General features: G+C 39.1%; 1 protein-coding gene across 1 annotated transcript in view; it reads left to right on the top strand.

Moving 5' to 3' along the window:
• PRDM16 (PR/SET domain 16) overlaps window positions 1-13702 on the top strand; it is a 621205-nt gene that overhangs the window by 581782 nt on the left and 25721 nt on the right. The window contains 3 exon segments of the mRNA XM_074306482.1: window positions 2286-2373; window positions 7555-7724; window positions 9320-9397. Coding sequence (XP_074162583.1) covers window positions 2286-2373; window positions 7555-7724; window positions 9320-9397 — 336 coding nt within the window.

Here is a 13702-nt window from a genome sequence, read left to right as displayed (position 1 = left end):
AGTGCATTTATAAACATACATATAGGTGTGTGTATATGTATATAGAGAGAATATAGTGTATATAATATATAAGCTACATTATATAGGACATATTAAGAATGTATTATCTATAATATATAGTTTTAATATACATATTTAAGAATGGATTACATAATTATATGTAAGAATGCATCATATATGATATAAAATAATATGCAAGCACGCATTGTATAGACATAAACACATATAGGAATATATTCTATATAATATATAAAATATATAATAATGGACAGCATATAATATATAAAAATATATAAGAATATCGTATATAATATATAGAAATGCATTTTATATATATAAGGAGATATAACAATATACTATATATGACATATGAGAATGCATTATATATGACAATACATAATAAAAATCTACCATATAATGATATATAAGAATAAATAAGAATTCATTCTTTATAATACATAATGCAATAATAAAATGTATCATATATGACAAAAATTATATTTCTAATATACACATATTATATTATACATATATTTATGCATTATTATTATATATACATATATTATGTTATATGTATATAATATATGTATTATATATAATATATGCATATATTCTATTATGTATATATACATATATACATATATTACATATATTATTATATATACATATATTTGCCTCAATATGTTATAGAAATGGAAGAAATTATCATTAACACATATTAACTTGCTGTGAAAATCTAATGAAATATTTGTAAAGTGCTTTGCAGACTTAAGTCACGATATAACTGCTAATTATTGTTATTATTATATTGATTAACAAATTTCCCCAGTTGCTCCTGATTTCGCCCTCTGGAGTCAAGCTGAAGAACCTTCATTCTTTTTCCTTTCCAGAAGGTTTCAGATATTTAAAACAGCAATCCTGGGTTTTTTACACATCCCTCCCATCTCCATCCTCAAGTCTTCTCTCTCATTTAAGCATCCCCATTTCCTTCATTAGATCATTACATGGCATAGACTCGAGATACTTAACCCTCCAGTTATTCTTTACCTTCTCTGTCTTGCCAATGTCCTTCCTCGAATGTGGCATCCCGAACTGAACATGCACTCCATGCTGATTGGGGTCTTACCTGGACTTTATCACAGAGGAATCACTTCTTTATTACTACACACTGGAAGTACCTTCAGATAAGTAGTCCCTGCCCTCATAGGACTCCGTTAAGTGTAAAAGACAAGACTCTTGAGGCTGACACTTCGACTTTGGGGATACCCCATCCATACACACAAATCCAGAACAGAGCATTTAAATATTTAAGTAGGATGCATAGACTTTAAAGACAGAAAGAAATCAAAGAAGGAAGAAAACAAGAATTTGGGAACAGATGGCTTCTAAGCTCTTTTCTAGCTTTATGTGATTCCATGAGATCCATAAGCATTGGAAAGATCAGGGAAGGCTTCTTGGAGAAGGTGGGATGGGAGAACTTACAGAATGGGTGGAATTGGGATAGGTAGATGGGCTGGAGAAGGACATTCTGGAGAGAGGAGCAACCTCCAGAACTGCAGGAAGATGGGAATAAGGAAGCATGACTGAGTAGGGCAGTTCTATAGAACAGCCTGACTCCATCCTAAGGCACATAGAAATTAGGCAGGGTGGAGTAGAGGAAAGAACACTCAATTTGGAATCAGAGGAGGGGGCTCAAATTTCATCTTGGCTATTTACTGTCTACAGGACTCAAGACAAATCAGCTTTCTCGTCTAGAAAATGAGAGGTTTCGATTAGCTGAGTTCTGGGGTCCCTTTTAGATCCACAACCTTAAGCAGCAAAGGGAGGGAGATAAAGCTGGTTATTCCAGAAAGATAATGAAGAGTCCTGAATGCTAAATAGTAATAATAACCACTAATTGAAATAGCCATTGAAAATTTTCAAAGTACTATTTACTTACACAATCTGCCCTGAGCCTCATGGTGACACTGTAAAATAAGTACTAATGGCATTATTTTAGACACATTTGCAGATAAGAAAATGGCCTCTTAGCTAGAAGAACACATGGGTTCTAGATATGAAATTTAGCCTCCTAAACATTTAGAAAGTAGGGAGCCATTGATAGTTCTTGAGCAAGGACATAAGAGGGATGCTTTGGGAAGGTAATTCTTTTGACAGGCTCCATCCTGTATTTTTCAGACATGTTGGTTGACTGGCTTCCAAACTCAGTGGGCTATTTATTACATGGATTTCAATAGACTTTATGGCCCTGTAGGGTATATGTAACCCTCTGTATTGTTGTCCAGCAGGGTGGAGAAGCGGAAGGTGACTGACCCTGTGGGAGCCCTAAAGGAGAAGTATCTGCGCCCATCTCCTCTGCTGTTTCACCCCCAGGTAAAACCAGTGGCAAGCAGAGGGAGGGTCCTATAGACTTGGGATGGAAAATATCATCCACATCCAGAGAGAGAACTATGGAGATTCAACATGGTTCAAAGCATAGTATTTTACCTTTTTGTTGTTGTTTGTTTGCTTGTTTTTTCTTCTTCATGTTTTTTCCCTTTTGATCTGATTTTTCTTCTACAATATGCCAGAAATGGAAATATGTTTAGAAGAATTGTACTTGTCTAGCCAAAATTTTTTTTTCAAATTTTGAGGGAGGGGAGTTTGTTTTTTTTTCCCAAAAATAATAATAAGCCTACACTTTAAAAAGTGTTTTGCAGTCTGCAAATTATTTTTTATACATAATCTTATATTGTATAATTTCCTAGTAAAGGAGTTAGGACAGGTCTTGCTATCCCCATTGAACAGATATAAAAACAGAGGCCCTAAATCAATGAAAGAGACAGGAGGAGAAACCCAGGTCTTCTGAATCTGCATTTCATACTCTCCCTGCTGTCCTTGTTACCTCCTTTTGGTCTGCTGAGAAACTCAGATTTTCTGTTTCTCTGATTCTTTAAAAAATATATCTTTCTAAAGAGAGTCCATTCTCCTTTGGGTAATCCACACCAGACTAGACAGTTTTATTCTTTTCTGGGGAAGACAATGGCAGATGGAGAGGAAAGAACACTGGATTTAGCGTCAAAGCCTCTATGTGACGCTCAAATCATCCATCCTTCCTGAGCCTCAGTTTCCTCATCTGGAAAATAAGAAAAATTGGATGGAATGATTTTTAAAGTATCTTTCATCTAGAGAATGATGATTGTATTATATTTTATGCCTTAGCTTTACCATGCTTAGGAACACAGAAAGATCTGAGCCTATTTTCATGAGATTTTGGCCCTTTGGCAGTTTTTTTTTTCTTTAAATAATATTTTCCCCAATTACATATTAAAACAAATTTTAACATTAAAAAAAGGGTTAAATTCCAAATTCTATTCTCCCTCCTTCCCTTCTCCCTGAGATGGTAAACAATCCAATATAGTTTATATATGGCATAAATATGGCACAGTTTCTTCCCTCTTCCAAAAAGATTTGCAAAAATCCAAATTCACCCACAATCCACCATGTATGTGCCCACGGCCCCTTAACAGAGGCCCTCCTGTGTCTAACGTAAGACAATAAATGCCATCAATACACATGGCACCCCTTCATTAATTCCCTACTATGTGCCTAAGCCTATACCGGACCATGTGGGGGCTTTTATATTCATCCACAGTGGCAAGATTTTAAGTCAGAAATCCAAATCCTCCAGTCTTTGCTCTCTTCTCCCTTTTGTTGTTTGTCCTTTGCTCTGGAAGAAGATCATGTCAGGAGGGTCCTGCCGTGATATGCAAGTGAATTGGATTTAAGTGAGGGAGGATTGTGCAAGATCAGCTGCCTTCCTTTCCCCCTCCAGGACATTCTGGGTCCAGTGGCCGGACACAGATCAGGAGGACTGGAGAAGGCCTAAGAGGCAATGGGAGACTTGGGCTTTTTAAGCTAAGGTCTTTAGCAGATCTCAGTTTGACTGAGGCAACACCCATTCAGTGATTAAGGCAAAGAACTTAGTAAGATCTTATTAAATCCTCCCTGACTTGACCTGGCTCCTTTTCCCGATGTACCTTCCTCCCTGAGACCTGCCCCAGAGGCCCTCTTATGGGCCAGGACCCAGGCCCTCAATCTATTGTTCCCTTTTTATAGCAGTTTCCCACCTTGGATAAATAACCCTTTGGTTTGTGAAACCTGGGCCCAGCCCCTGTTCACATCTAAACTTGTTGTCCCTCATTGTTTCTCCGGACCCAGAGAGTTTGGTTAATAACTTCCCCTGATTTTCCTCCGAATGGGCTGGAAAAAGCCGACCAGCCAGCCAGGCACATCCTGTGTTTGTGTCAGGGAGAATGGTGAGGAGTTCCTGTTCGGAATGGGATAGAGAGGATCGGTCTGGGACCGGGGAGCCGGTGAGAAACTCTCAAGAGTGGACCCAGGCACAGGAGGGTGGGAGAGGTCTCATTGTTCAGACAATGAGAACCTCGGGAGTGGGGTGAGTCCTGGCCCCTGAAGAAACCTCCCCCCGCCCTTGCTCCTGTCGCCTCCCCATGTTGGAGGTGGGCTGCGGGTGGGGGACGGGAAGGAGAGGGATTTGGAAGCCTGGTGATTGCCAATAACTTATTCCATCAAGCAGGCTGAGGGTGGGGATGGTAAGCAGTCAGAAGCCACCTGGTAACTGGTAACCATTTACAAAGTACAGTAAGTCACTCTCTGGGGGAAATCCATCTGAAAGCTGGAAATTTATCCCCATCAAGGGAATGAAATAACCCTATTGTGCCCAAAAGGGGGTCCTTCTCAGAGATGTGGCTGCTCCGGGTGGAGCGGCAGGCAGAGGGGACCCTGTCTGTCCACCAGACCTGGCTGAGAAGGCCCACCCGGCCTGGTGCGCCAGCTTTCCTTCCATGGGAAAATGGGAGAATTTGGCAGGGAGAGAATGGCGATAATAGCCAGCATTTCCATAGTGCTGTGAGTGACTTGGTTGACATCATCTCATTCGATTCTCATGATTACCTCATAAAGCAGGTTCTCTTCTTGTTCCTATTTTGCAGATGAGGAAACTGAGTCTGAGAGAGATTGGGCAGCTAGCCCAAGGATGAATAGTTAGTAAGAGTCTAAAACATGATTTGAATCCAAGCCTTCCTGTCTCCCAAGCAGAGCAATGTAATCATTATGTCCCATTGCCCCATTGAACTCTAAGCTGCCATTTTTATTTTCCAAACCTGACACTTATCCAAACGACCCAGACCCCTTTGTGGAGATTTTCATAGGTGTTTATTTGTTTTTTAAGTAAGAATGAGGCTCGAACATCGTTCCCCATCCTCTCCATTTCCCCTTTTACTGTAAAGTTGTTTGGGGGAAGGGAAAATGTTGAGTTTGGCTGAATTGCTGCCTGTCCTCCATCATCTTTATATAATGGGCATTTCATTAGTGTTTATTGACTTAGATTGGACAGACCCAAGGAGAGGCCATAGTGAGAATGGAGGTGGCATTAGAACCATCCAGTCCCAGCTTTTCATTTTAGAGGGAAGGAAATTCAGATGCAGAGAGTCCAAAAGTGGAGCCAGCTCATGGGAGTCACTGGGAAAGGGCACTGCCCAGCAGCATCTGTCCTTGATACACCTCCCAACAAGATCCCAAACACCTGGATGGTCTCTGAGATTAAAGATTCTGGCCCATTCATGCCCCTCTTTGATTTCCTCCTCCCTCTTTATCTTACTCTTCCTCTGTTTCAACCTCTTCTTATTCCTCTTCTTCTTTCTCTTTCCCCCCTTTTTCTCCCTCTCTTTTCTCCTACTTTTCTTCCCCCTTTTTCCCTCCTCTTCCCTCTTTTCTTCTTCACTTCTTCTTTTTCTATCTTCTACATTCTTCTTCCTTCCTCCATTTTTCTCCTTCACCTTCTTCTCCCTCTATTTCCTTTTCTTCTTCTGTTTCTTCTTCCTGTTTTCTTTCTTTTTCCTCCTTAGTATTTTTTTTAAATTATAACTAGTCAATGGCTCCCTAAAAGCAAAACATCCTTCTCTCCCCAGGACAGGCTATGGCCTCTGTTTAAGGTTTTTTAAAAGCCCTCTGCCTCCTTGCCAGATGCTGTCTCTGACTAAGCAGGACTGGCACCAAGAATAAGAAAGGGCATCTCCAGGTGTTCTGACAAAGGCCCCCAGCTTGGGCACCTGAGTGCCTGGGTTTTGTTAGGTGATGGGCAGCTGCAGTTAAAAGCTTTGCTATCAAAGAGCCAAAAGCTTTGCTACCAGTGATGAACGAATTTTTTTGAGTGGCTGGGGTTAAATGTTTCTTACTTTCTATCTCTTAAAGAAGTCTCCAAAAGAAAAGACCAAGATCAGAAGCTGGGAGGAGGGGGGAGAAAGGGAATGCTTGATTTCCTGCCCTCTCCCTCTTTTTTAAAGTTTGTTCAGAGTGGTTGTCAAACAGTGAAAGATCTTAGCTACTCTAATCAATACAGTGATCCAAGACAATTCTGAAGGACTCTTGATGGAAAATGCTTTCTACCTCCAGAGAGAGAATTGATGAACTCTGAGTGCAGATTGGAGCTGATTTCTTTTTTCATTTTCTTTAGTATTGTTGATTCAGAGATCCCTTCTAGTTCTTAGAGTTATGCTGCTATGATCCAGTCTCCCACCAAAATGAGAGAGAGAGAGAGAAACAGAGAGACAGACAGAGACAGAGATAAAAACAGAGACAGACAGAGAGATAGAGACTGACAGAAAAAGAGGGAGGGAGAAGAAGGGAGAAAGAGGGGAGGAGAGAGAAAGAATGAAAGGAAGGAAGGAAGGAAGGAAGGAAGGAAGGAAGGAAGGAAGGAAGGAAGGAAGGAAGGAAGGAAGGAAGCAAGGAAGGAAGGAAGGAAGCAAGGAAGGAAAGAAGGAAGGAAGGAAAGAAGGAAGGAAGGAAAGAAGGAAGGAAGGAAGGAAGGAAGGAAGGAAGGAAGGAAGCAAGGAAGGAAGGAAGGAAGGAAAGAAGGAAGGAAGGAAAGAAGGAAGGAAGGAAGGAAGGAAGGAAGGAAGGAAGGAAGGAAGGAAGGAAGAAAAAGAGAAAGGAAGGGAAGGGAAGGGAAGAAGGAAGAAAGGAAAGGAAGAAGAAAAGGAAAAGGAAGGAAAGGTTGAAGGGAAGGAAGGGAAGAGGAAGGAAAGAGATGTCTTTGTTCTCTCAGAGAGAGTTGCTCTATCACATATGTAGTCTGGAAAAACTAGGATTCAATTTCAATCTCATCCCATCTGCAGCCCTCACCATAGATCTTTTCCAAAGCCAAGTAACCCCAGGATCTTTTTAACCTTCCACCCTTTCTTCCTAAACCATTGTTCTTTCTACAACCCCATGCGTACAAGGTCAAACATCTGAGAAAGCAGTGTGATCCATATACTAACAACTAGCATTTAGGTCATACTTTATCTTCAAAGTATCCTCCGTATATTAACTGATCTGACAATCCCTTCTGAGAAAGGCATTAAAGGTATTAATATTTTTGGCAAAACTAAGGTTAAGGAGTTTTGCCCACGGCCCCATAGTAAACATCAGAGGTAGAACCTGAACTTAGCTCTTCCTGATGGCTAGTTGCCCTCTTCCTAACATTATTTCTTTTTTGTGTGAGAGCAGATGTCAGCCATTGAAACCATGACGGAGAAGCTGGAGGGTTTTGCAGGCATGAAGACGGACACAGGAAGTTCCCTGCAGCCCCTCCCCCACCATCCCTTCAGTTTTAGGTCCCCGCCCCCAACGCTATCAGACCCCATCCTCCGGAAGGGCAAAGAACGTTACACGTGCAGGTAACTTTCAGGTTGGCCAAGTCATGGGGCATCCATCAGAGGGACTGGGGGAAGACATTCTGGAAGCCAATTCATGTTTCACAGAGGCAGCTTTTTCTAGGATCATTTAAAGCATTCTCTCTGATAACTTTTTGGGTTGACTTCCGGATCCTTGATTGGTCTGGGCTCTTGCAGGAACCCTTGGGCTCCTTGGTGAAGGTCTGGTACTCTGAAGGACAGATACCGTATTACATATCCATACCCTGAATTATTGGACTTCCTCTCGATTAAATTCAATAAGCATTTATTAAGTGTCTACTGTATGCCATGCATGGGGGACACAAAGACAAAAATCAAACCATTGTTACCCTCGGGATGCTTCCATTCTGATAAGGAGAATGTCATTATCCACTTGGAAACCAGGTAGAAAGCAGGAGTGGCTTAAAGCAATCCCTTCCCAACTTCCAAATATGATAAAGGTCCAAAAGTGTGCTGTTGATGATGGATCTTTGTATCCAAAGTGTTTCCCATGTGAAAAAGCTCTAGCTTTAGGAGTCAAAGGACAAGGGTTAAAATCTTGACTTTAACACTTATCATGTAACCTAGGTAAAGTACTTCATGTCACCCCTTACCCTCCCAAGAACTCAGGCATCCCATTTGTTTCCTATTTTTTCCTGTTTGATTACAAGAAGATCCCATGAAACAATCTGAGGATGCAAACTTGACCTATCACTGATATATATTTTTTTTTAATTCTGGAACAGGCAGCAGAAAATACACTTGAAATATGTGACCTAAATCCTATCCCCTTAAATTTATCCCAGTGGACAGAGAACCTGTAACACTGAGAGATATAGTAAAGGGAGTCCATGAGACATGAAAGGCATTTATTGAGCAGGTTTTATGGGTTAAGGCCCATGCTGAATGATAGAGACACACATACAAAAGTGTACAATCCTCGGTCTCAAGAAGTTTACAATCTAATGAGTGAGCTCTCAAATACAAAGGGATGATGGTCAGGGAAAGGAGTTATGGGGTAGAATAGAGAACTTGGGGTGGGATCCATTGTTCCTTTGTTGCTCCAGACTGCAAATACCGTCAGTGCCCTTTAAATGCCCCTGGCAAGAGACCCAGTTGTCCTACCCTAGGTATGGTTCTAATGAAATTAAAGAATAGGGGAACACTGCAGAATCCCCAAAATGCCGTTTTGTGTCTCCTTCACCACCTCATAAGTAGCTTGAGGAGGTTAGAAAGGGTGATTTCTGGCTAGGGTGAAGACATCTTAAAGTGGAATAATACCCCAAGTGGCCCATTGTGGTCACTGATTTAGCTTAAGCAATAAAAATTATGAAAGATCTTTTGGGAGGTGGTGAGGGAGGGAGTGGGGAAAGAATAAAATGCATTTTTAATCCATCTGGAAAACATTTGAGAATTATTGGCTATTGGGGATTATCCCTACATTGCAATGGTACCTCTATGGGTGGATGAGCTCATTTTAAATTTGAAATTGAGATCCTAAGAAATGGCCACATCAAAAGGACCTCATGGAGCTTACACAAATGGGATTTTTATGGTATATGGGGAGTCTAAAAGTGGCGATATGTTCTTTCCCCCAGGTACTGTGGTAAGATCTTCCCTCGATCAGCAAATCTCACTCGACACCTTCGAACACATACTGGGGAGCAGCCATACAGGTAAGGCATTTTCCTATTCCAGACAAGGCTGTTTTTTTTTCAAATGTAAATAAATTGTTGTGGACACATTTGTTTTTAAAATACGGATATGTCCCAATGTAACCCTTCCTCTTCCCTTTCAAAGAGAGTCATCCTTTCTAACAAAATGAAAAAGTAGGAGGAAACAAATCAACCAAATTAACCAACATATTAGAAAAAAAAATCCAATGCTATATGCTTGGTTCTATATCTGTAGCTCCCACCTCTGCAAAAAAGCTGAAGGCAGGAAGACCCGAGTTCAAATCTTGCCTGAAATACTTAATACTTCCTAGCTGTGTGACCCTGGGCAAGTCACTTAACCCCAATTGCCTCAGGGAAAAAAAAGGAAGAAGGGGGAGAGAGAGGTGGTTATTTTTATGGGTGAATCCAATTTATTTTGTTTGCTTTTTTTTCTATAGAGAGTATATTATATGTATAGCCAGATTAAGCATCCATTGACTTAGTGTGATAGAGCTGAAATTCCCCCCATTAGAGTCATTTTTGACAAAGTATTGCCTCTACTGAGATGCCAATTTCTTGCCTAGGGAAGGTGAGCTTTAGTATTAGGTAACTTCATAGAGTCCTAGAGCTAGAAAGGACCTCAGAGCTCCAATGCCCTTATTTTATAAAAAAACAAGCTTCCCTTCCTGAGGTCACTTAGGTCGTAAGTGCCACGATTTGAACTCAGAATCTCTGACTGCAAATCTCCCATGCATTCTACAGCAGCTAGCTGCCTCCCTAATAAGAAAAACCTAACAATGTATAAGACCCTAACTTAGGCGCCACACCTAGACTTAGTAAGGTTCATCTTCCTGAGTTCAAATCTGACCTCAAACACATCCTAGCTAGGTGACTCTGGGCAAGTCCTTTCACCCTGTTTGCCTCAGTTTCCTCATCTGTAAAATGAATTGGAGAAGAAAACGGCCAATCACTCCAGTATCTCTGCCAAGAAAATCCTAAAATGAGATCATGAAAAGTTGAGTACTTTTCAACAATAATAGTCACTTGGTGATAGATTCTTTGATCATAGCAATCCATCCTTGAGAATCATAGACTTGGAGCTGTCAAGGATCTTGGAAGCATATAGTATTTTATTTTATAGGCAAAGATTCAATAGGGAAAGTCATTTCACTTCCATCACCTAGGGAATAAATGATTTGAATCCAGATCTTCTGATGTCCAATCCAGCCTCTTCCACCATATAGGGACCTATTCATTTTTGCCCTTGTTTCTCCAGTGTGTGGTATAGGAGCCATTTGATAAATGCAGGCTGATTAGTTATTTGCATGCTAATTGAATTAAGACATCTGGCCCCTTTCTGAAGTCCTCAGCACCTTGGGAGAAAGGTTAAATGGAGCTGATGGAGCCTTGTGTGGCTGTTGACTCTCACCCCTCACTAACGCTCCTCTCTTCTCCCTGGGAATCGTGTGCATGTGGTCCACAATATGTCTCACCAGATTGCTGCAATCCTTGCTCTGCTCTTCCCGTGATCAATGAAAGCTCGCGATTATTCATCAATCGCTTGTTCAGGCTTTCCCCCCTTTCCAAAAAGGGAGGCCCAGGCTTAACGAAGGTTAGGGAAGAAAAGATTGATTTGATCTGTTCTTCTCCCACAAAATGAGCCAGGCGTTTTCCCCTGTAATAGAGAGCTTACTTCTGCATGGTGTTTAGCTGCAATAGCCCCCCAGAGAACCAAGGCCGGCTTTCTAGAAGAATTTAATGATCATTGATTTCTTTTGCTCCCTCCAAATTGTGACATCCAACTAAGGATACAATAATTGGTTGGGATGTTTTCTGAGCTTGTGTTTTGGCTTTTGCAAATCCTGGTTTCGTCTGAGAAACATTGTACCATAATGAAAAAAAAAAACAAAGAATCTAGAGTGAGGAAGGATGTGGATTCAAATCCGATTTTGCAACATATGTCTACAATGTCCTCCCTCCTCACCTCTGCTGCATCTCTGAACCCCTCGCCTCCTCCAGAGCTTTTATAGCTGCTTAATAAATGATTGTTGATTGAGTTTCTAGTGCTCTGCAAATTACCTTGTTTCTTAGCATTAATAATAAGAAGAATGATTTAATATAAATTGATTTATAAATTTATTGAGATAAATTTAAGCATTGCTATAAATCTAAGGCTGGCAAAATGCTTTATGTTTCTTATTTCATTAATCTACTTATCTTGTTTTCTCTAATAGGATGTACATATTTTACCTAATATATTTTATATACAATAATGATCACTAGCATTGATATAAACCTAAATCCGGCAAAGTGCTTTATGGATATTATTGCATTGAGCTACTTAACATGTTTTTTTTTTTTTTTCCCAATAGGATGTACATATTTTACCTAATATATTTTATGTACAATAATGATCATTAGCATTGATATAAACCCAAGGGCAGCAAAGTGCTTTATGTATATTATTTCATTGATCTACTTATCTTGTTTTTTTCCCAATAAGATGTACATATTTTACCTTATATATTTTATATACAATAATGATCATTACTAGCATTGATATGAACCTAAGGCCAGCAAAGTGCTTTATGTATATTATTTCATTAATCTACTTATCTTGTTTTCTCCAATAGAAAGTACATATTTTACCTAATATATTTTATATACAATAATGATCACTAGCATTGATATAAATCTAAATCCAGCAAAGTGCTTTATGGATATTATTGCATTGAGCTACTTAGCATGTTTTTTTTTCCCAATAGGATGTACATATTTTACCTAATATATTTTATGTACAATAATGATCATTAGCATTGATATAAACCCAAGGGCAGCAAGGTGCTTTATGTATATTATTTCACTGATCTACTTATCTTGTTTTCTCCAATAGGATATACATATTTTATCTTATATATTTCATATACAATAATGATCACTAGCATTGATATAAACCTAGTCCAGCAAAGTGCTTTATGGATATTATTTCATTGATCTACTTATCATGATTTTTTCCCAATAAGATGTACATATTTTACCTTATATATTTTATATACAATAATGATCATTACTAGCATTGATATGAACCTAAGGCCAGCAAAGTGCTTTATGGATATTATTTCATTGATCTACTTATCATGATTTTTTTCCCAATAGGATGTACATATTTTACCTAATATTTTTTTGCATACAATAATGATCACTAACATTGATAAAAATCTAAGGCCGACAAAGTACTTTATGTATATTATTTAATTGAGCTATTTATCATGTTTTCTCCAATTGGATATACATAATTTACCCAATATGTTTTGTATACAATTATGTGCAACTGTATATGTAAACTGATATATTTTATATCAATATACGTCTTTATGTGTTGGTTTGTTAATGGAATATAGAACCTTTGAGGGTATGAACTGTTTTTCTTTGTCTCCCCAGTAATTAGTGCAGAGCTTGGCAAGATAGGCACCTTATTAAATCAAAGAATTATGTGACTGCCCAAAGTCCCAAAGTTCAGGAAGTCAAGCTAAAATTTGAACCTGCAAACAGATCCAGTATTTGGTACAAATGTTGTGATCCGATCTTTACATAGAATACTACAGAGACTCTAAAGAAGGGGCAAGGACATATTTAACACATACATATTGGATTACTGGCTGTGTAGGGGAGGAGAGAGGGGGAAGAGAGGGAAAAAATTTAGAACACAAGATTTTGTAAGGGTGAATGTGGAAAACTATCCATGTATCTATTTTGAAATTAAAAAGCTTTAATTTTAAAAAAAGAGGGTTCAAAGGCAAAAAAGAAGGAGCAAGAAGCAGCTAGATGGAGCAGTGGATAGAATGTTAATCCTAAAGTCAGAAGGATATGCATTCAAATCTAGCCTCAGACATTTAACACTGCCTAGCTGTGTGACTGTGGCCAAGTCATTTTACCCCAATTGCCTTGCGCAAAAAAATTAAGACAAAGACATTATTTAAGGGGGATGGATATATTTTATCAGAAAGCTACTTCATCATGCTGTAATATTCAGACTCATATTTGAACCATCTTCCTTTTTAAATCCTCTCTCTTTATTATGAAAAATTTTCAGAACTTTCAGCAGTGTATTTCAAATAGTAAAAAACAAAACAAAAAGAGAAAAAGCCAGCTTCGTGTTTCTATATTGTTTTAAAGCTTGACACCTTTTTCCCAATTGAAGTCTCACAATAAAAAACCCCATAGGGGTCTGTGCCATTGTCAGTGTTCTTTTACAAAGAAAGAAACTGAGACTTAGAAAGATGAAGTTATGCATCTAGGATCACACAATCAATAAGTACTTGAGGC

This window comes from Sminthopsis crassicaudata, chromosome 3, assembly GCF_048593235.1.
Source record: "Sminthopsis crassicaudata isolate SCR6 chromosome 3, ASM4859323v1, whole genome shotgun sequence".
NCBI classification, from domain to species: domain Eukaryota; kingdom Metazoa; phylum Chordata; class Mammalia; order Dasyuromorphia; family Dasyuridae; genus Sminthopsis; species Sminthopsis crassicaudata.
Note: the sequence above shows the minus strand (reverse complement) of the source record. Positions and strands in the feature narration are given on the sequence as shown.